The sequence below is a fragment of the Pezoporus flaviventris genome, unplaced genomic scaffold, assembly GCF_033815535.1.
Source record: "Pezoporus flaviventris isolate CSIRO_AGI_PZ_B2104156 unplaced genomic scaffold, CSIRO_AGI_Pfla_v1 ptg000041l, whole genome shotgun sequence".
Lineage (NCBI taxonomy): Eukaryota > Metazoa > Chordata > Aves > Psittaciformes > Psittacidae > Pezoporus > Pezoporus flaviventris.
In genome coordinates this window covers 339,324-361,955 of record NW_026892589.1, presented here as the reverse complement: position 1 = coordinate 361,955, position 22,632 = coordinate 339,324, and the positions used below count along the sequence as shown (strand labels likewise).

Sequence of the window (22,632 nt, the reverse complement as noted above, 5' to 3'; positions counted from 1 at the left end):
GCGTGGCTGGTCCAGAGACTCCCGCCCGGCAAGAAGAGCCAATGGGGGCCGTGGCGGGCGCGTGGGGGGGCGGGGTCGTGCTGTGAGGAGCGCGGGCCGGACGGGAGGGGAGCGTAGTGCAGTGCGGTATAGGGCCGGGGCGCGCAGGTTCGGCAGCTCTTTGTTGTCTCTGCCGGTCCGTGGCGGCGGCGAGATGTCACAGGAGAGCCTGCTCGGCATGGATGAGGGCGCGCTGCGGAAGCTGGTGAGTCCCAGCGGCGGCTGGGCCGGGGCACGGCGCGCGCTGCCCGCAGCCCTTGGTCGCTCTGCCTGCCCTGGCTCCGTGACCCGCCGCGGGGGAGGGGCGGCCGCTCTGGCTCCCGTGGCTCAGCGGCAGCGTTGGGCCTGTCCGCGCCTCCGCGGGTGGTGGAGTTGCCGCTTTCCCTCAGCTGGGGCAGTGCTGGGGGATCCCGGCCAGCGGCACCTGAGGGAAGCCCGGGCTGGGCTGGAGCCTTGGGCACCGGTGAGCGCCTAGCACAAGCCGCCGCCCTGCCCCGGAGACGCCGGAGCCTCCGGCCCTTCAGCACTGGCCACGCTCGGCCCTTTGCTCGCACCCGCGCTCCGGCTGTACCGTCTGTCTGTTGGCTTCATCGCCTTGGCCGGCGGCTCCCTCCTGAGACGTTTCCTGATGCCGGCTCCACTACCTGCTCGCAACCCTCCCGGTGCCATCTGTCTCGGGAATCTGCTCTTCTGGTGCCCGGTCCTGGCTTGGTGCCGGGAGGAGCTCCCCATGGCCTGCGTCCGCACGGCTGGGCAGCGCCTCTTGTGCAGCCGCTGCTGCAGCAACGTCTGAGGCACTTCCCTTACTTCGGGAGCAAGAACTGGAGCGGAGCTGTGGCCCCGCGGCTGCCGGAGCCAAGTGGGCTCGTAGTGGGATGAGCCCGAAAGTGGGCGCTGGGCTCTGACCCGCTCAGCCAGGGCTGTTCTGGGCATCTCTTACAATGTGCTGCCCACCTCGGGCAGCTCCGCCAGTCCCCTCTAGCCCGGCGGGCTCGGGGCCGGGGCCTTGCCTGGTGTCCCGGGGGCTGATCCCGGGCCGGCGCTGGGGCAGCAGGAAGCTGAGTCAGCCGGGAAGGGGCGGCTGCGGGAACAGGAAAGGGTCTGGGTGCCACGGGAGCTGCGCCGGGCCCCGGGCAGGGGCTGCCAGATCCTCCTGATGAACCGTCCTCAGCCTGCCCTGGGCGACAAGGCGCAGCCCTACCCTTTGTTCCTGAGCTCAGGAGCCCACTGCCCTCCGTTGGGGCCAGCGTGGGCTCCTGGAGGAGCAGGGATGGGTCATCTGGGCTTTCTCCCCGTACTACCAGTGCTCCGGCCCTGCCATGTCCCAGCTGAGGTCTCTGGGCTGAAATGAAGCCCCAGGAGTGGCGATGGGATGGGTGTCAGGTCTGTGGTGGCTGATTTCTAGCCAGCCTAAGTAGGTGAATTTTTGTCTTTGACATGGTGGGGCTTTGCATCACCAGAGCACCCTGCTCAGGTTTCCCTGTGCCTGGGCTGGGGAAAGCCTGCTCCAAGCTGACGTGAAGTGGGGATGGAATTATTTTTCTTTCTGGTTAGGTTTTGGCTCCGATCAGCTGGAGGAGGATTAGTCCATATAAGGGAAAACTGCCTCTCCCACCGCTTCCTCCCTGCTCCTTTGCTCTCCCAGCCCTCTGCTCTGGATTTCTTCCTCTCCTCCTGTCTCCCAGCAAGTGAGACTTTGGCAGCAGTGCGTTACATCCCTGGAGTCCCTAGAAGAAGGAGGCTGGGGTATGCAAGCAGGTCCCTGCAGCCCTCATGCTGGGATTGTTGCTGTGCTGGGAGCTGCCCAGCTATACCCCCATCTCCCTTTCATAGGCATCCATGCATTTCTCTCACCAGCTGCCTGCTGGTACTCCAGTCCAGGGGGGAAGCCAGTTGGGATGAACCTATGATGTAGCACGAAGGTGACTAAGGCCTTGAGGAACCTAGAGAGAGAACTGCAGGGGATGTGGTGGGTGCTGCTGCAGGGTGGCTTTTAGCTGGGTGTCTGGAAGGAGGGGGTTATTTGAGTGCTCAGGGCTGTGCTGAGCTCCAGGCTGTGGTCTGCTGGCCCAGTGCTTCCCTCACCCCGTCCTTCCAGATCTCAGCCTGATTAATTAGACAGGCAGGATGCAAATCCCCTTGCAGGCAGAGGCAGGACAGGTTGGAGAAAAGTTGTGGCCATAAGGTCCCCGTCTTGCAGCCAGTGGCCTTTGGGAAAGGTTTCAATGGCCCTGAGGGGTGTTGTATCCCTGCCACGTACCCATTGCCTGTCTGTCCTTCCTGCTCTCCTCTGCCTGGGAGGCAGCTACACCCCATGGCTCCTTCCAAACGTGACAGCAAAGCTTGGGGCTGCAGGAGGTGCTTGAGGTCCTATCCCCTGAGTAGTTTCCTTGTGGTTGGGCACCAGCCTCCCAAGTGCTCTGTACTCAGCTGCTCTGGGGAGCCGGGTGAATGCAGGGCTACTCCCTGAGGAGCTGCTTACTGTGCTGGGACTCTCACCACTGCCGTGCTTGGGTATCATCAGGAAGGCAGCTCAAGAGTGCATTGCCAGCACCCTTTTTACAAAGCTGCTTTGTGTGTGTGCCGAGGCGGGCGTTTGCTCATAACCATTAATTTGCTGCTGGCTGGGCAGGGCTGGTGAGGCCCTGGCATGTACCAATCCCTGGGCCTGCCTGTGCTGGCAGGGAAGGGCCCCTCAGCCCTTTCCCATCCCTGGCTCCAGCTGTGGTTTCCGGCACGTTGCTCCTTGCTGCTGGCCATGGAACCTCAAAAGCCACTCATTTGCCTCATCCCAGGTCCATGCTGATGTGGGCTGGAGACAAGGCTCTTTCTCCTGTCCTGCCACTGTTTTTCTTGCGAGTATCCTTCCAGGACCCAGGTGCAGGTCAGATCCCAGCTGAAGCCTCTCAGGCAGAGCTGACCCTGGAGCTAGCAGGCAGGTGTCGCACAGCACACAAGTGCCAGAATGCTCCCTGCTCTGGGGTGCATGGGACTTGTGTTCTATCACATCCTCCCGTTCCAGCACTCCTAGCTCCTGCAGCTACTCCTGTTTCCCCCTATCACCCTGACCCAGCTGCTGGGGCAGAGGCATACACAGCCTGGGGAATGGCCAGGGGCTTGGCTTCTTGGTATGTGGTGAAGGAGTTTTTCTGTCCTCAAGGCCTTTGCATGATTGCAGCGAGCTGTGTTTGCCACCGGGCCAACACCTCCAGCCCCTCGGTTTGGCCTGGACTATACTCCATCACTCCCCCAGCCCATTGCTGCCACCTTGTGAACAACAGAGCTGGGCTTCCTGGCTTCAGCTGGAGCTGCAGGGGGAAAGGCATCTTGATGCCTTTGTTCCTGCAGACAGTCTGCCTGCAGCAGCATCCCCAAGGCCAGGTAGGGCAGGCATAGATGGGAAATGGGAGGCCCTGTAGACTGAGGGGCTGGTTTTCTCCCTGACATTCCCATGTCCTGGCAGCACAGTGGCTCCTGCTCTTCCCAGACACTTCCCTGCCCTTGTACCACCAGAGGTGCCAGCTCCAGATAAGAGCATGAAGGGCTGCAGGCCCCAGCTCCAGCCCTGAGGCAGATAATCTGGCTGCTATGGGATTCGGCGAGTGGCTGCAGTGTGCTGGGAGGGATGGCACTGGGAGCCAGCATGGCAGGGCCTGCCAGGATGGGAGGGAGCACCCTGGCTTCAAGTGACTGTCCCCAGGGTTAGGTGCATCTTCTGCACCAGGCTGGCTGAGGGGAGATGCCCTGGAGGTGACAGTCCAAACTGTGAAGCATCCTGCTGGAGTTTTCACAGCTGGGGAAGGATAATGCTCCTGGCTGGGCCTCAGCACTGGTAGGGGCTGGAAGAGCACAATTTTGGCTACCACTGTGGTGGTACGTGGCAGCTCCATACCTGCTGGTTTCACTGGGATGGAAATATCCTCCCCTGGTCCCCAGACCCCAAGCAAGGAGCATGAAGGTCTATGGCTTTGCTGGGGCCTCTGTGCCGGGGGGTTTCTGTGTGGGGGCAGTAGTTTGAGGCCCTCAGCACTGCTCTGACTGGATCTGGCTGAGGGACCAGTGTTGATTCCTGTTGCAGCACAACCTGAAGAGCCTGGATGGGTGGCCTGGCAGTGGCCTGTGGGAAGGGAAGGAAGGGGACTGATGCTGTTGTCCTGTGCTGCAGCTGTGGCTGCTCCCAGAATGCCAGGGCTTGATGATGGCAGCAGCTGCTGTGGGTCACAGGGTTTATTTTGAATGAGCTCTGTGGGAAATTGCCTCCTGGGTTCTCGGCACCGGCTCAGTCCTGATGTCTCGCAGCAGGACAGTGGGAGGACAGTAGGCCTGTGCCTGCCCTGGTTGGCCTTTCCTTGTGGATCCAGCCTTCTACCCCCACTTCAGCATGGCCCCCCTCAAAGCACTTGGGCCAGTGGCAGGACTGGGGCTTTGGGTGCCTCTGCCAAGTCCTGGTGAGTGGTCTTTGGTGGCCTAAGGAGCACCCGTAAGATTTTCATGGAGGGGGTGTGGTGAGGTTGAGGCTATGCTTCTGATGTACAAAGGACTGGACTTTGATCTGGGACAGATTCTGCTCACAGGTTTGGCTCCAAGAGCTGCTGGCAATCCCCTAGTGAGGGTAGGGGAGAGGGCTTTAGGGGGATCGGGGAAACCCTTCCTCTGTACGGTGCTGAGACATCCCCAACTAGCACCTTTTGAGGTCTGCGGGGGTGGGAGCGGAACAGACTCTCCTGTGTGTTCCCCCACTGTTGGAGGGGCTGGCATGGATAGGAGTGCTTGTCCCTGTGCTGGTGGCATGTGGGGTAGGGCTGCAGGGGACCCACCCTTGGAGGCTGTGTGGGCTACCAGTGGGCATCTACACCACGTGCCCTGTTTCCTTGCCCCTAACATGCCCACCTGGAAGCCCCTCCTTGCCACGGTTGGTCCCAGCATCCTGCCCCGCTTCCCCTGGGGCCTAATAGTGCCAGCAGCACATGCATGGGCCCAGCCAGACAAATGGCCCCGTTGTATGGATGTGGCAGCATGGGTGGCACCACGGTGGCGAGAGCTGGTGCTGAGCCCAGACCTGTCACACCCAGCTGGAGGCAACGCTGGACCTGGCTGAGCGGCGCCGCATCCGCTCAGCCATCAGGGAACTGCAGCGGCAGGAGCTGGAGCGGGATGAAGAGGCTCTGGCATCTAAGCGTTTCCGCCCAGAACGTGGCAGCCACCAGCAGGACAACAAGGAGAACTGGCCACGGTGAGTCTGGACTGGGACCAGGCTCCCACTCACCCCCTGCCTCTGTCCCAGAGGATGGTGGCTTCCAGTGTCCAGCCACACGTGGCTTGGACAGATTTGGAAGGGCATTAGGGTGGGAGCAGCCAGTGACAAGTGGCTTGGCGTGTCAGGGGGGCATTGCCTCAATTTGCTGGCTGCCTATGAGGGGACTTACTTCGAACACCCACAGCAGCTCCCACCAGCCACTGTTACTCCACGCAGGTCCCGGCACCTGGAGGAGGAGCAGCAGGCAGCCCTGGCCACCTTGTCCCGGCAGCTTGAAGCCATCACCGATGTGGAAGAGCTGACAAAGCTGGTGAGTGTCTGTGTGCCGGGGACACCTGTGTGCTGGGGGCATCTGTGTGCCAGGGCCGTACATGTGTGTGCTGGGGCTGACCTTGCTTCTCTCCCATGTCTTTCCATCCTGCAGCTGCGGGCAGCAGGTGAGTATGAGGAGCGCAAGCTGATCCGAGCTGCCATCCGCAAGCTATGGGCTGAGGAGATCGAAGGTGAGGCATCATCCCCATGTCCTGGAGCCGCTACCTTGGAGAGCCCATGACATGGACAGCTCCTTCCTAAACACTGCCTTTGCTGCTACCCAGCTGCAACCCTGGCTGGGAATGCACAGAGCACGCAGAGGGTCGGCAGTGAGTCCTGCACTGTGCCTGGGGATGTGAAAAGCAGTCGGAGGGATGATGCTGAAACACCAGCCCTGGCTGGGAGGGAGAAGAGCGGCCAGAGGGGTAACATCGAGCTGCCAGCCCTGGCAGGGTGCGGGGAGAGCTGTGGTGAGGCCATTGCCGAGCCCTTGGACACAGCCAGGAGCAGGGAGAGCAGCCAGCAGGATGATGCAGAGCCACCAGCACTGGCCGGGCCAGAGGAGAGTGGCCATGGAGGGGCTGCAGAGCAGCCCACTGCCCAGGAGCCCAGCAGTTCAGCGGTGAGTGAGCATGGAGCTGCTGGGGAATCAGGACCACTGAAGACCTGCCTGCCCTTCCCTTGAGTTCCTATGTCAGCCTACCTGGGACACGAGCTCCTGGGCATGCGGGGTTCACCCACCCAGGAATACTGGGGCAGGTGGAGTCTCCGGGGGTATGGGGACACAGGTGGGCTGTGCTATGTCAGTGTGCCCCCAGCAGTGGTGAGCTGCTGATAGGGTGCCCCGGGCTCCTCCCTGAGCATGCAGCCTGGGTACAAGTGCTGCAGGCAAGAGGTCTGTGGGCAAGAGGTCTGTGGGTACCCACACTGTGCCTGGTGCACTGCTCATCCTGCCTGCATCAGTTTTCTGGTGCAGGCAGAAGCCTTGATCCCCCAGCAGCCTTCCGTGTGGGTTTCTCCTACTGGCCGTTGTTGGGCTGGGGCTCAGTGGAGCAAGGCTGGTGCTCACCAGCCATTGTGGAGCTCTCTGTACAGGGGTAGGATGAGCTGGCTGGCAGGACTGGAAGGAATGGGTGCAGTCTGGCTTTTCTGCATGGCGGCAATGACCCTGCAGGGGATTGCGGGTCTTATGGCAGTAGGAAGCCTCTGCAGAGATGTCGTGCAGTGTTGCCCATTGGGGGAGAGGGTGCCTCCGTTGAGCCCAGCTTCCTGCTCTGCCAGCCATGGGACAAGGCTGCATGGGGGACATGGGCCTGTGCCACCTTTCAGCACTGTCTGCCTTCCCCATCCAGATATGCTGGCATGCTGTCTCCAGGTCTGGCTGTTTTGGGACACCTCCCGAGCAGCCAGCATGGTGGTCCCACTGCCTGGCTGGTTACTTCAAACCTGAGGCCCTTTCCCTGCAGTGGCACCTGCGTTGGGATCGTGGTTTCCCTGTGCCACCTCAGGGTATGGGTTCCTCTCCACCTCCCTCTCCCTGGAGCCCACAAGGATCCCAGAAGTGCTGGCATGGCCAGGACTGGCACCCTGTGCCCTGGCTGGTGACATCAGGACATCCTGGCTCTGCTCAGGCGTATGTCAGGGACACCCTTGTAACCTGTATGTGGTCCTGCACTAAGAGCATCCTATCGTTTGCCAGCACCACCAGTGCCGCAGGCAGAGACAGGATGATGAAAAACTGGGTGCTCCCTGTCACATAGAGTGTGGGCTTGGGGGCACGAAGGGGTGGGGTGCTGTGCAGGAGCTGTCCTTTCTTTCCGACCTCTTGGCATCCATGCTAGACAAGACTGGTGTAGTTCTGGCAGGGGCCACAGAGGGACGCAAGAGCCAGCTCCTTGCTCCATGCCCTGGTGCTCATCAGCCCCACACAGTGCCAGGAGGCCCAGGGTGCGCAGGATTTGGCCCCCCCTTTGATAGGCACAGCATCCACTTCCCTACCTGGTGGAGGCAGAAGGGCGTGGGGACACTTGCCCTCCTGACAGCGTCCTGCAGTGACCCCTGTGCAGGAGTTGGCTTGTCCATCCTTGGCAGCACCCAGGTCCCTGCCTGCACAGTGTGGGAACAGGCCACAGCCTGTGGCAGGGATAGGACAGGGTGATCTGGTCAGAGTGGAGTGGGGCTGGCCCCGCTCTCAGCCTCTGCTCTCCCCAGGCCCGTGAGCAAGATGACATGGTGAACCAGGAATGCAACCCAGGTGGGATGCAGGAGCTACACAGCTGGCAGGCAGGAGACTCCCAGAAATCCAGCACCCAGGGTGAGTTCCCATGAATGCTGGTGACAGAACCCCATCTGGGTGCATGTCCAGGGTCAGAGTAACACCAGGATGAGCGGTGGGGAGGGGTGGGAGGATGGAGAGGATGGCGCAGCATCTCCCAATGATGCAGGCAGGGAAGCCAGATGCCTGGTGTGGCTGAAGGAGCAGGGATGCTCTGCAGGCAGTGGCAGGCTTCACCCCCATGCACAGCCTCTTCTGTCTCCCACAGCTGCAGTTTCAGGTACCCTAGTGCTCCTGGAGCTGCAGCTGGCCCCAGAGCCTGTTCCACAGCTCAAAGATGCTGGCAAGGACCTGAATCGGGGTCAGCTGTGCTCCCCAGTTACTGCCCAACCCAATGGGCAACAGGCAGCCTGGAAAGATGGGAGCCCAGGCAGCCCTGCCACCACCCAGGAGCCCAGTGAGCAGCAAAGCCACCGAGTGGAGCAGCTCCCCCCCAGCCAGCCCAGTTCTGGCAGCCAGGTACAGACATGGCAGCACGGGCTGGGGCCACCACTGCCAGGGGCCAGCAATCCTGTGGGTGAAGGCTTGGTGGTGTATGCTGACTGCACTGCGTGTTTCTCTCCCTGCAGCTTGGTACCGCGGTGCATGGTCATGTACCAGGGCCAGCCAGGAGGTGCAGGGAGCAGTCATCGGGTAAGTGCAGTCTCATGGGGAGGGAGAACTGGGGCTCTGCCCTAAGTCCCGCAGCTAGGCAGTGCTTTGCCCCCCTGCCCTGCAGCGCATGTATCCCAATGGTGCCAGGAAGGGTGTCAGCCCTGGGGATGTGACTTAAGTCCATGCAGTCTGGGGCAGGATGTGGCCTAACAAAGGGCAATTGCCAGACAGGGGTCATTTGTCCCCCAGCTTGCAGTGGCAGTGCCTGCACCAGCCTGATGCTGGACAGGCTGTTTACCCATCCCCCGGCTCCAGGCCAGGCAGCAGCAGGGCCATGAAAGGGAATCCGTGCCGGCAGCAAACTCGGTCCTTTTACATTCTTTGACCCAATAAGGCCAGGAGCCATGTCCCGGCTGGCCCTGACACCCCCACCCCCACCGAGGCCACACTCACTGGTCCAGCCACCACCCAGCACCATCTGGGTCCTCCCCACAACCTTGACAGGTCCTGAGGCCAGCAGCTGCCCTCTCCCAACTGCTGGGAAAACTGTCCCCACAGCTGTGCCAGGAGGAAACACGAAAAAAAATCCAGAAAGCAGCTCTCTGCCCCCAGGGATCAGGGTCAGGCATCCTCAGATTCACCCTTGCAGGCAGAGGTCCTATCCCTCCAAGAAGCCCCAAGGAGCTGCTGGCTCCTGGGAAGGCAAAACCCTGGGGTGATGCTGGGGGTGGTGGGCTGCAGCGTGGCACAGCCCTGGGGTGGAGGGAAGCATGCAGGACCTGACACAGACATCCCTTGCCTCACTAGGGGCTCAAACCTGGGTGCTGGGGAAAGGCTGAGTCCTTGCCTATGCAGAACTTTGGCATCAGTGACTCTTGCCCCAAGCCAGAGTGCTGCCTGTTCAGTGCCTACCTGCACCCCGGGGGTTCCCTGGATGGGGACTGGAACACCACCTACTCCTGCTCTCCAGAACTGATTGCCGGGCTGGCTATGCTGTGCCAGTGCCTGGTGGGCACAGGAGTGATTGCAGTGTTTTGGCGAAGGCGCCAGGTACCACTCCTGACTCGACAGGGTGTGGGTACCCCAGTTTCTGGTTTGCCCTGCTCCACAGTGTGGCTTGGTGCTGCAGGGCACAGCCAGCTGCCTGGAGTGCACGACAGCCTGTGAGTGCTGCCAGAGTTCAGCTCTATGCTCCAGAGAGTGTGGGGTGACAGGGAGGGATCCACAGGGTGCTGCACTTGGCAGAGGGGTGGGAAGGGATGGCAAGAGAACCCTGTGCTGTGCTCACCTTCTGCTCCCCTTGTCCTGCGCCTTGCATATCTGGCTTGTCCCTTCCAAAGTGGCAGTGCCAACCCAGGATGTGGCAGGGACCCCGGCTTGCCTGAACACTCACCGGTGGGAGCAGACATCCTCCTCCCTGCGCCTGCCTGGACGCACAGGTAAGCTCCTACAGCAGCTGCCTCCGCTTTGCTTCACAGTGGTGGGAGGTCCATCGTGGAGCCTGGGCAGGCATAGAGCTTCATGGTGTCGGGATACTGGATGACTGTGCTCCTGCTTTCCTGCTCGCTGCCCAGCATTTATTCCTCCCCACCCTTGTGCGGAAGCAGCCAGGCCCCAGCAGAAGTGGGGGCGGATGAGGACAGGATGACACAGAAGCTTCAGGAGGCTGCAACCACCCCAGGGGGAGAGCATCCGACAGTGTTGCATGTGTGGTGGGGTCTCTGGGGGGCAGCATGCACTGTGTGCTTCGTGCATGGCAGGGCACCGGAGCCGGGTGGTGGGGCACCCCAGGGCAAGGGCTATGCATGCTTCCTGGAGGGTCCCCCGCGGAGCTCACATGCATGGTGTCGGCGAGTGCATCACGGGTGGCAGGGACACCCGCGCGTTGCTGCAGGCCCGGTGACCCCCCGCTCCCGTCCCCGCAGAGCCGAACCCCGCCGCTCCGCCGCTGCGGGCTGCCTCCGTGCGGGAGCGCGCCCAGCGGTTCGTCCCTGCCGGCGCGGGGCCGGCCCCCAGCGCCGCGGCAGCGGCGGGGGGACGGGCCAGGCCCGGCCAATGGCAACGGGGGCCACGCACGGCCACGCCAGGGCCCTCTCAAAACGCGCGGGGCTGCGGCGGAGGAGGCGCAGAGCAGTGCCCGGCCTCGGTCGCCGCCGGTCGCAGTCCTGGCCTCGACGGCATGAAGACCTACTTCACTATCGAGATCAAGGATGGGCGCGTGCAGCCCCTCACACCTCGCGTCCTGGCCACTCCTGGCAGCCAGCGGGCAGGTGGGCATCGTGCAGGAAGTTGGGTGACAAGGGCAGGGGCAGCCATCAGGGATGGGGTGAGGATGACACAGACGTGTGGCATCCATCAGAAGACTGGAAGATGGGTGGCAGGGACAGAGAGCACCCGTGGTGAAGATGGGATGGGAAAATAAGTAGTGTAAGGATGATGGGCCTAAGTAGGCATCACTCAGGGAGGTGAAACTGGGAGAGGTGAGCACCCATCGGGCACCATGGGGGCAATGAGCACAAGCAGGCAGGTGGGTGCTGGTAGGGTCATGAGCACCATGGGAGAGTGCTCCTGACATCATGATGTGCACAGTTGGGCAGTGCAGGTAATAAATGGATGTAAGTGGGCAGATGGGCACCAGTGAGCAGGTGGAAACCAGCATGCATGTGGGCAGGAGTGGGTAGTGATGGACTAGCCAGGGATCACTGAAAAACAGCAGCAACAGTGGCGTTTGGGCGCTGGTGACTGAGCATGAGCACTACCAGAAGAGCAGAGGCTGTGGCAGAAGTGTGCTTGACAGCCTGCACTGCTTGGCAAGGATGCTCAGCCTGCTCATGGTATCTCAGTACTGGGCAGCCATCTGGCCTTGCAGCCTGTTCCCGTCCCCACCGTGCTGCGCTGTTCATGCCCTGCCCCTGATCCAGCCCTGCCGGCTCACAGACGTGACTGGCTCAGAATTATCCTGGGGCAGTCCCTCAAAAGGGGGTGTCTTGGCTCCAGATGGCATGTTGCTGAAAGTGCCCTCCCTTGGGGAGGAGGATGAGCCAGGGTGCTGAGGGGGTTCTAGCTGCCCCATCCCTTGGCTGTGCCCAGAGCCCTTCCCCTTTGGCAGAGCTCAGTGCCATCGTTGAGGCAGGATGTGTGCGGCAGGCCAGCAGTCCAGCTGAAGCCACTTCTCGGATACAGGGCTGAGCCTGCCGAGCTGGGGCAAACCCCATGTGCCTCTTGTTCCCCTTGCAGAGGTGACCCTGGGGCTGCGGAGCACCCCCATCCGCATCACTACCATCCCCAGCAGTGTCAGCAGTATCTGCAACATCAGCAGCAATGTCACCAAGGTGAGTGCCCAGAACGGCTGGGAGCTATGGGGCCATGTCCCACTTGAGCATGACCTGGGGGCTCCTGGCCTAGGGTGGGGAACAATGACCAGGGAAGCTGGGTTGGTGCTGGCAGCACAGTCTGTAGCCTCTGGCTGTTTCTTTGGGTGGGCTCTTTTGGAGGGGGTGGGAGTGGGGTGTTTGTGTAGGTTGGGGTTTTGCTATTTGCTTTTTCTTTCTTTGTTTTAAACAAAGAGATGCTGGGGATCTCTATGTGGAAGCCCAGCCCCAGGCGTGGCAGCTCCTTGCATGCTGTACTGTGCCACTGTGTGTACAAACACTTGAGGGTGTGGGGGAGGTGGGCTGGGGGCCTTTTGTGGGTCTCCTTCCATTTAAAACACCTTTTATGGTGCAGGAGCTCAGGGTAAAACCCATTACAACCCTTCCTTCTTGTCTTTCCTCTTGGAAATGGACTTTGGCTGTGAAGCCTTCCCAAGGGTATCTGATTGACCCTGGAGCTGCAGGCTGGGGTCCTGCCTTCTCCCACTTGGCAATCTCAACAGCAGAGCAGCAGCCCTGGCCTGGGGGGGATTCTTGGGTACGACTGGAAAAAACAAGCCAACCCTCTGCTGTCTTTGGGGCAGAGCATGATGTGGCCCCTTCCCATGTGCTGGCCGGGGGGAGCCGGGTGCACACAGGAGGCAGCCCTGCACACACAGCCCTTCAAGTGCTTTTATCTGCTCCTGCCCATCTAGGGTAATGTGAGGCACTTGTGCACGCAGCCTTGGCAGGAGCTGGGATGTCAAGTAGGGCACTACCTTGCTCCTGGCCCTGGGAGCACCCGGCTCAGCTGGCTGCCTCTGCAGGCACAGCACTGCTGGTGGCCATGGCAGCATTGGCTCACCCTATGAAGCAGGCAGTGCCTACAACCTGGCAGGGCTGCCCTCTAGTACTGCCTGTATGAGCCATTGGGTCCTGCTGCCTGCAGGAGGGGTGGCTGCCCTGTGCTAATGCGCTTGGACAGGCTTGGCCTGAGCAGCCCCGTCACTTCTCATTAAGGTATTAGCTGTGCTACCCGGTGGGGTGGGGGCTTTGGGATCCATTGGCTGCCCAGCAGGAGACACGGCCTACAGGTGTGCTCCCAGTGGGCAGGGAGGAGGAGGCAGCAGCCACAGCGGTGCTGGCAGCCCTGCCAGGTAGGGCTTTGGTGGAGGGGACTGGTGGGCTGTGGGGATTTGGGGACAGTGCTGCTGCAGTATGTCCATTCGCTGGTGGGGTCCCCCTGGGGTGTTCATCAGGCAGCACAGGGGATGGAAGTCCCCAGACATCACAGCTGGTAGCCAAGGCCATCACCAGTGCTAGCCTGGGACTGGAGATACTGTTCTGTGGGTGATGCTGGCCAGGAGTAGGAGGGCACCCAGGCAGAAGGGTGCATGGGTGGTCCATGGCCCTGGAGTGCACCTAACAAAATGTTGGTCTGGGGTTGACCCTGCCTGGGGGCTCTACCCCACTTGCTGTGCCCCACAGCCCCCCACCCCTGGCTGGTGTCAAGGGCCCTGGGAGCTGCTCCAGGTGGAGCGCACTCATCAAGTTCCCTCTTGCCAAACCACCTGGTCCCAGGGCTGGAAACATGTCCAAGTGCTGGCACCTGCCTCAGCACCCCTGTGCGGGACCCCCCGGGTGCTGCGATAAGAATAGCCCAGCAGGCGCAGAGCTGTGCCGGGCCAGCCTCCAGCCAGGGGGGAGCGCCTGGCGCCCCTATAAAGGGCAGAGGACAGCTGAGCACCGGCACTGCTGCCATGCTGGGGGTCAGCATGGAGGGGCTGGCACAGGCCGGAGCGGCTGAGCTGGCCGAGCTGCGGCAGGAGCTGGGAGCTTTCCGGGGAGTGGTGGAGGGGCAGCTGGAGCAGGCGCTGCAACGGGTGCAGCCACTGGTGCTGGTGCTGCGGTCACTGGAGGAAGAGCACTGGGAGCTGCGGGCAGAGCTGGCGCGCCTGGCTCGCCGCCTCGACCTGCTGGTGCTGCAGCTGGGGCCACAGGATTCCCCTGGGGAGGACCTCAGCATGCTCTTTCTGGAAGCACAGGACCCTTGCGCCCACTTTGAGGGCACTGAGGAGCTCAGCGGCCCCGTGGCCCATCCGCCCACTTTCTCCAGCACTCGCCAGCAATCAGCCCTGCATCTCTCCCGGAGCAACAGTGGTGTGAGTGCGGGCAGCCCTGCCCCATGGCAATGCCTAGCGGTGGGGTGGGGAGTGGCACCAGCCCACAGGGCTTCCAGCAGCCCTGGGGGTGCATGGAGTCAAAGCAGCACTCCTAGCACGAGGTGGGACCGTGGCTGTGGTGCACAGGCAGTGTAATGTCACCGGGATCTGCCACCATTTGGGCTCGCTGCTGTGGGGGACAAACGGCATCTGCCTGCTCTGCATTGTCAGCATTCCAGCCAGGCTGCAGGCAGCTGTCCTGCTCCATCCCACACAGCAGTGGTGGGGCACAAGTGGTGGCATGGGTGCGTGTGGCCAGTGTCACTTCCCACCAGTGGCTTTGACATGGGCTGGGTGCCAGGCAGGGGCAGCAGGATGCAGGATGGGGCCAGGTGAGTGTTGGGGCTACTTCGGCTCCCCACGCTGGCATCTCCTCTCTGCAGCCTCCGTGCCCTATTCCGGGCCTGGCCTGCTGCCTGCCACACATTGCTGGGGAGTCGTGCTGAAAGGGACTTGGCGTTCTGGCTTTGCTCTGGTGGGGGCCAGGGTGTCCTAGATTCTAGGTAGGAATGCGGGGGAGGCTCTTGATCTTCTGCACAAGCTTTTCTGTCTGCTAAGTCCTTTAATTCCCTGGAAATCCCTTGTGCTGCTAATGGCCCACACTGGCCTTGCCAGCATCTTGCCTGCGCCAGGCACTGCTCAGCCTGGAGCACCCATGCAGTCCCTGTCTGCTGGAGAGCCCTGGCAGCCTGTGGTGATGGAACATGGTGAATATTTGGAGATGTCTTGGCTGCCAGATTGGGCCCTCGCAGACTAGGGGGTGCTGCAGTCAGGGACGTTGTGCTCTCCTGCCTGCCTTGGTCACCGCAGGCAGCTGCAGCATCCCACCAGCTGTGAGCTCTTATGCTGCACGTAGCATGTCTTCTCCAGTGTCCCCATCACCCTTGGCACTGAGCGAGTGTCAGGGTGATGGGAGACTTGGACCCTGAGCAGCAGGGAGTGGGGGTGGCTGAGCTTGCGGGGGTTCAGTTGCACAGTGCTGTCCTTGCAGATGGAACCAGAGATTGTAGAGCAGCCCCAGGCACCAAGGCTGGAGTCAGAGCTGCCCAACGGCATGGAGAAGGTCCAAGTGAGGGAGATGGAGAGAAGAAGCAAACTGAACGTTGAGGAACTGAACAGGATTGAGGATGAGGATATTCTGGATAAGATGGTACCTCTGCCACCGCTGGGCTCCTGGGGAAAGGTGAGGAGACCCTGAACTGGTGGCAGAGAGGTGATGCTGAGCTCCACCTCTTTTGCAGCTGGATCAGACAACAGACTTTGAGGAGCGGCGACTGATCCGAAATGCCATGCGGGAGCTGCGCCAGCGCAAGAGAGGTACATGGGGATGGTGATTCCCACAGGGGTCAGGGCTCTAGTGGTGGCATTGCCAGTGAAGTGCTGGGACACTGGTGCAGGGCTTTGTGGCTGTGGTGAAGCAGGAGAGAATGTTTGGTCTTATGCTGGTCCCTTGGCTGAGCCAGGCTGAGGACACTGTGCTTCCCATAAGCCAGTTCTAGACCAGCAATGGCCAGCAGGACCCCTGGTGTGTGGTGGGACAGTGCCCAGTGCTCCTGCCTCTCGTGGCTGATACTATCTCCCACCTGCATTTGCAGACCAGCGAGAGAAGGAACGGGACCAGCGGCTGCAGGAGACTAGGACCCAGGCTATCGCAGGGAGGGCTGGGCACACCACAGAGACGACCACCACGCAGAGCACCCAGTCAGCCGATGGCTTGGCACGCAGCACCGTCACAAAGACCGAGCGGCTAGTCCAGTCTAGTACGGGCTGGGGGAGTGTGGGGGTCCCTTACCCAGCACAGCCAGTGCTGTGTGCCAGCCCCTCAGGGACTTGTGCAAAGTGTCTAGTGCTCTGCCGTCACAGCTCCTGTGCCACTCCCACTGCTTGTCCTGGGTCTGCCTTGACTGCACTGGGAGCAGGACTATGAGTCAGGGCTGAGTTTTACTGCATCTCCTTTGGCTTGCTCTGTCTGCCTGGGGATCTTTAAGGAATCTGCTCTGGAGATTTCCCAGCCAATCCTCCAGCCTGTCAGCATGGCAGGGGCCTTGTCTGCATCTCAGACCTGTTTTCTGGACCCTGTACATCTACTCTCACAGTCCCTGAGTGGCTCAAGCCAACAGTTGCTGCAGGGCTTTGCCTGGGGGGTGTATGCAATCAGTGCCCCCTCTACCTGCCCCGGCCATGGCTTTGCCCCCTGAGACTTCTTCCTGTTGCACTACATGGATGCCAGGGTGCTTGGCAGCAGTGTGTGTCTGTGGGTGCCACTGCACCTGGCCCCAGCTGATTCACCATTGCATTGCTCTCTTGCAGGCGATGGTACCAAGACCTCCCGTACCACAACCATGGAGTCGAGTTATGTGAAGAGATCGGATAGTAAGAACTTCTGCTGCCCTTTCCCTGCAGCATCCTCTGGTTATAACCATGGGTGTTGCTGCTGTCAAGCCATTCCTGCCTGTGGTGCATGCAGAGCTTCTCTCGGCTCTTGCCCAAGGCCTCTCTCTTTCTGCAGATGGCAACAGCACATTTGTTCAAACCAAGTCATCCTACAGCTCCTCTTCCAAGAAGACTGGCAGGTGAGTGGTAGTGTCTCTGGGTAGCCCCAGGTGGACGGTCTGCTTGTACAAACCCTATCTCCCAAGCTTGCAGTGTCCCTGTGCTGGGGTGCCCCCAAAGCTTCCTGGTCCCTGGGGCATGCTTGCTTCCTTCAGTGGTCCCCATGTGTCCATCCATGTGCATGGAGACGTGTCTGCCAGCTGGGGACCTTAAGCCACCCCTCTTCTTTCCCAGGGATGTGGAGGTCTTCAAAGCACCAGGGCTGGCAATGGGCTGGGGCCACCATGTGCCCTTTCCCAGGCTGCCCGTGGCCCCCTTATCTTTGTGTCTATCTCTTCCCCAGCATCTTTGACCGTGAAGATGAGAGTGCCTCGAGGCAGAGCAGCCTGGCTGCGCTGGAGAGGCGCCAGGCTGAGAAGAAGAAGGAGCTGATGAAAGCTCAGAGTCTGCCTAAGACATCAGCCTCACAGGCTCGCAAGGCCATGATGGAGAAGCTGCAGAAGGAGGGTGGGAGGTGAGGCTGGGCAGGGGACAGGCTGGCCGAGATGGTGGGCACTGTGTAGTTAACACTCCGCATCTTCTGCCACAGCTCACCAAACCCCATAGCGGCACGCACTGCGGTGCAGCGCTCCTCCAGCTTTGGCGTACCCAATGCCAACAGCATCAAGCAGATGTTGCTGGACTGGTGCAGAGCCAAGACCCGGGGCTATGAGGTGAGTACCACCTACTCTCCCCACCTCCAGGGCTAGTCACTCTGCCCCTCAGTAACGCTCCTGCCCTCACAGCACGTGGACATCCAGAACTTCTCATCCAGCTGGAGTGATGGCATGGCCTTCTGTGCCTTGGTGCACAACTTCTTCCCTGAGGCATTTGACTACAGTCAGCTGACACCCCAGAATCGTCGCCACAACTTTGAGGTGGCCTTCTCCTCTGCAGAGTATGTAGCTCGTATGCCACCATGGGCACTTGGGGTGGCTCAGGCAGCTCTCCTGCTCGCTGCCCAGGGCGAGGGGGCACGTGGGCAGGCGCGATGGTGCTTGAGGTGGGTGCCCATCAGTATTGCTCCCCCTTGTTCCGCAACAAGGTTTAGACACCAGGGGAAAAGTAGTGTCAGTGCAGCCCAGTCTGGCATGGTGAGAGTGGGTGTGGGGGAGAACGCCCAAAAGCAGGGCAGCAGCCCCCCAGCCCACCCAACCACAGGTGATGCATCCCTGTAGGACCTCAGGGTGTAGGACCTCAGCCCCTGGGGAGTGGAAAGCAGGGTTTGTCCATACCAGGTGCCTCCTTTCACGGTCTTCGGGGCTCAAAACACTGTTGCAGCTTCTCTGGTCTCTTCCCTTCCCCTTTTGCTTCTGGTTTTCCTGGGTGCTGAGAGATGGGAGCTCGTCCAGCTGAAGGGCTGGCAGTCAGCCCCTCTATCCTTCCTTCTGTCTCCCTCCCACCCACTTCTCCACTCCAGCACCCTGCCCAGGGGCAGGGCCAGGCAGGTGGGGATCCCATCCTGGCCAGTGCCTGGCGTTGTGGCGTGAGCTGGGAGGGACCTCCTGTGAGTTCCCTGGGTGCCATGATGCCATTCAGGGGAGCGAGAAGAGGGCCAGGTGCCTGACTCTTGGTGCTCCTGGTAACAGACTTTTTGTCTTAATCGGGGAACCGGTGCGTAGACTTGAGAGAGCCATCGATCGCTCCAGCCTGGAAGCCAGGTGGCCTCTCATCCTTCCTCCTCCTCCAGCTCTTGTGAGCACCTTCTCCCGAGCTTCCTGCACCAGGGCTGTGCTGCGCGGTTCCAAGTGGAGCTGGACAGGAGGGCTGGCCTTGCCCCCCCATCCTCCCAGTGGATGGCTATATAGAGGCTATATAGAGTGCCACTCTGCTCTGGAACCGGCTCCCCGAGCACCTGGCGCACCAGAACACCTCACTCCTCCTTCTTCTCCATCTGTCTTTATCTCTGGACCTCACGCCTCTTCACGCCACTCACCTGCCTTCCCCATCCCTTGCTTGTTTCCCCCCCCCCAAATCTCACTGAATGGCCTTGGCGCAGCGGTGCCTGGAGCCCTCCTGCCTCTGCATTGTGCACCCCCAGAGCATGTGGTAGCAGAGCAGCATCTGCCCGGGGGAGGGATGGGAACTGCATTGATCTGTGTCTCTTTGTTTTCTCTCTTCCCCCCTCCCCGACTGGGCTGCGGTCACTGGCTTGCCCCTCTCTCTCCCTGCCCCCAGGAAGCACGCGGACTGTCCACAGTTGCTGGACGTGGAGGACATGGTCCGGATGCGCGAGCCAGATTGGAAGTGTGTGTACACATACATTCAGGAATTCTATCGCTGCCTGGTCCAGAAGGGGCTGGTAAAAACCAAAAAGTCGTAGCCCATTTCCACCCCCCCCGGGAGCGATGGTGAGAATCTTCCCCTCCACATACCTGCCTGCGCCCACCGCCATGGCTTGGCCCAGGGAGTGGCCATCATGGCTGGGAAAGAGGCTGGGGGCTGCCCATGGGCAAGGGGCAGGTCCTGGCAGTGTTGGCCAGCAGAGCTAAACTCTGGCCAGGAGAGAGGGATGGAGGCTGCTGGCTGGCCTCTAGCCCTACAATATAGCACCCATGGGAATTGGGGAGGGGAAAGGGTGATGGGAACACACATGGGACAGAACATGACACGTGTCACCCTGGGGGGCCTGTTGGGTCTCCAGCCATGGGGAGGGTGCTAGTGGGAGCAGAGCTGCTGTAGAATCATAGAATCAGCCAGGTTGGAAAAGACCTTTAAGATCATCAAGTCCAATCTTTACCTCAGTGCTGCCAAGGCCCCCACTAAATAACATCATTAAGGGCCTCATCTACATGGTTTATGAATGCTGCCAGGGACGGTGACTCCAGCACAGCCCTGGGCAGCCTGTTCCAATGCCTGACCACCCTCTTGGGGAAGAAATTGTTTCTAAGATCCAGTCTAAACTGTCCCTGACTCTAACCATGGCTCTTCCCTCCCCATTGGCCAAGCCTGATACAGGGCATTAGCTGCTGGGGATGCCATGTGGGGCGTTCTGCATCCATGGTGCCTGGTGTGGGTGACCCTCCCCAGGTGCCCCAGTATTGCTGCTAGCACATGATGACTCCTTCCCCTCACCCAGGATATGCAGGGGCTGCCCCATGGGTGCAAGGCCAGGCATGGGCCATGATGCCCGGCCTGCACAGTGCTGCCTGCTCATATATGGGCAAGAGTGGGAAGCCTGGAAAGTGTGACTCAAGGCTTGGGTCCTGCCTCGTCTTGCAGTGTTTGTGCCTGTCTTCAGGGGCATCCCAGCTGTGCTGGAGCAGCTGCTCCCCTGGGCCGTGTGCAGCACTGGTGCACCACGTCCCAAACAATGGCTTTATAAGGGCAGAGCTGTGCTCCTTGCACTGCTGTTGCTTTGCTTATCGCCCCTGAGCCAGGGTTGGGGGGCACAGGAGCTTAGGTGGGGGCTTTTCCAAGGCCCTGTGCACACTACCCAGTACGTTCTCCCCCAAGACCACATCAGGAGGTAGGACCAGTGCTAGCCAAGCTGTGGCCTTGGAGCCTTTCGACTCCATCACAGCAGAGGTCCTGTGGGAAAGCTGGGGCAGTGGACCACAGCAGCAGGGTCCTAGTAGAGCCCTGGGCTGGGGACTCTCCTTGGCGCTGGTGCTCCCCAGGGTGCTGGCACCATCTGGGGCTCCCTCCTCAGCTGTGCCTGCTGGATTATGTTGTGCTGAGGGACAGGATTCCACCAGGAGTTACAGTAGCCTGGGGGGGCAGCATGGGGTTTGGACCCTCCTTGTGTTTAGAGCCTAGTGCCCCCACTGGAGGGTGGTCCCGGGGCCAGACCAACTGAGCTAGCCTTAGCAGTAGTGGGTGCTGCCCGTTTGCACAAAGCAGCCACCAGCATAGCCTCTGGCGTGGGTACTCCTGGCTATGTCAGCTATTTGCAGTAGCAGCACACTGGGGTGCTCCAGTAGTCTGTCCCCAGGTAGGTGCTGGCACCTGCCCAGCTGCCTGGTCAGAGCTGCAGGGCCAGGGTGGTGGCAGCAGTGACAAGGTTGCTGCTTTGCCCACCCAGCAGAAAGGAGAAAACAGAGGTGGCCAGTTCCCCTCTGTGCTGTGCCCTGCCCTGCCTGCCTGTTCACCATGACTACCCCAGCTATACTGGCAGCCCATGGAGCTCGGGCAGGGTCGTGGGGCAGGAAGAGCAAGGGCAGGGTTATCATTCCACTGATGGACTGTGGCAGAGCCTGGAGGCTGTGGGGACTGGGAGGCAGCTATAGATACTCTGCACAGACCCCAGTACTGCACAGGAGTCTGGCCTGGGAAGTGTTAGACAGACCAGTGCTGAGCTGGTTGAAGCTGGGCAGTACCCATCCCACTGGTGGTGGTGTTCTGTGCCTGGGGTAGGCAGCCCCTCAGGCTCCAGTCCAGGATGGGGGAGGGGACTAGGCTGGTAGAGCTGAAACAATGGAGGAGAGCTGGGCCAGGGCTTGGAGAAGGAGTGATGGGCAGCATGTGATGAAATTCCATCCTGCTTTCCCTGAACTAGCCAGTGGGATTTTGGGTGGAGGAGGAAGAGGGTGGGCACAGCCTGAGCAGGGGGTGACTCTCAGCAGCAGGAGCCAGGGTAGAGGGCACTAGGAGTGCAAGGGGTGCAGGCAAGCACACAGGCAGTCCCTCTTGCTTTTTACAGTGCCAGGAGCAGCAGAAGTGTAGGTACAGAGGGGTGGACAAGAGCTGAGTGGGGCTGACGGCAGCAGTGCCCAGCACCAACAGCCCCTGGGGTGTGGGTCACCTATTCCAGCCCCCACTGTGGGGCAGCCCACACAGTGCCATGCTGAGTGCTGCACTCCCACAGGACGCTGGTGGACTGCGTGCCCCTGGTGGACGTGGAAGACATGATGATCATGGGGAAGAAGCCGGATGCCAAGTGTGTCTTCACCTATGTGCAGTCCCTCTACAACCACCTGCGTCGCCACGAGTTGCGCATGCGGCAGAAAGAGTGCTAGAGCCTGTCCTGCCTGCCACCCCCTGCTCTCAAGGAGCTGCCTGCCTCAGGAAGGCCTGTGGTGGGGAGGGGCTCTGCCACAGGGCACCCCTATGCCTCTGCCTTGCTGGAGCCCCCTCTGCCCTGTCCAGCTGTGGGCTGACCACGTGGGCAGGGCAAGGCAGGCACTGCCAGGATGCTCTGCAGCTTGGCTTGCTTCCCACACACCGGTGTGTTATTTGTTCTCGAGTTCTTTGTCCTATGGGCAGCACCCCTGGGTGCCTGGGGAGGCTCAGGCACTCCTATGCTCTCAGGCTTGGGGCTGGCAGTGATCAGCAGCTGCATGGTGTGACCTCGGTGTATCCTGCAGGCAGCACAGCTGAGAGTGGTTCTCCTTGGCCCCCTGTGAGGAAGTTCCTCTGTCCACCACAGGCCCTGCCTGGTGCCACCTTGCTGTGGCCAGCTCCATGGCCCTGTGCTGAAACCCTGCTTCCCACCATGCATGTGCACCCTGGGATGCTTCTGTACTGGGGGGCTGCATTACCCATGTGCTGGGGAGTGGGCAGGGGGGTTGAGGGGGTCGCAGGGGAGCAAGGGGCCCAAGGAGCAAGCCCGAAGAGCAGCCCCTGCTTTCTGCCCCAGCTCAGGGCACCACGTGCTCAGCACTGCTCACCCTTCCATCACTGTCTCTACACCTGTGTTGACACATGTTCCAAAACAGGCAATAAAGGTTTATTCTATATGATGACACCTCTTCCTCAGGTCCTTGTTCCCGGCCACACTGCTGCTTCATGCCACCAGCACTGGCAGCTAGCTGCAACAGACCTCTTTGCCTGTGGGCCCCCTGCTCACCCAGCCCAGGGGGATGCAGGGCACATGCTGCCCCTCCTGCTCAGAGATGATGCCCAGAGCCCAGTGACACCATCAGCATCCCACCATGACCAAGAGCTGCTGGTTTCCAGCACTGCAGGATCCACTCATGGGCTCGTATTTGT

General features: G+C 60.9%; 1 protein-coding gene across 2 annotated transcripts; it reads left to right on the top strand.

The window, feature by feature from the left end:
- The first annotated feature begins 124 nt into the window (after positions 1–124).
- SMTN (smoothelin) lies at positions 125–22,387 on the top strand. 2 transcript variants are annotated; one of them, XM_061465684.1, is made up of 21 exons: positions 125–244; positions 5,112–5,272; positions 5,513–5,606; positions 5,721–5,799; positions 5,893–6,230; positions 7,820–7,922; positions 8,152–8,402; positions 8,513–8,576; positions 9,878–9,976; positions 10,463–10,807; positions 11,775–11,869; positions 15,101–15,259; positions 15,351–15,426; positions 15,705–15,869; positions 16,420–16,482; positions 16,619–16,682; positions 17,006–17,176; positions 17,252–17,375; positions 17,448–17,599; positions 18,880–19,052; positions 21,509–21,649. In XM_061465684.1, the coding sequence occupies exons 1-20, from the start codon at positions 194–196 to the stop codon at positions 19,022–19,024; spliced, it is 2,799 nt and encodes a 932-aa protein (XP_061321668.1). In that variant the 5' UTR covers positions 125–193; the 3' UTR covers positions 19,025–19,052; positions 21,509–21,649. The 2 variants fall into 2 exon arrangements, with proteins under 2 accessions (XP_061321668.1, XP_061321667.1); XM_061465683.1 differs by lacking the exon at positions 18,880–19,052 and having other exon boundaries at positions 21,509–22,387.
- The last annotated feature ends 245 nt before the right edge of the window (positions 22,388–22,632 follow it).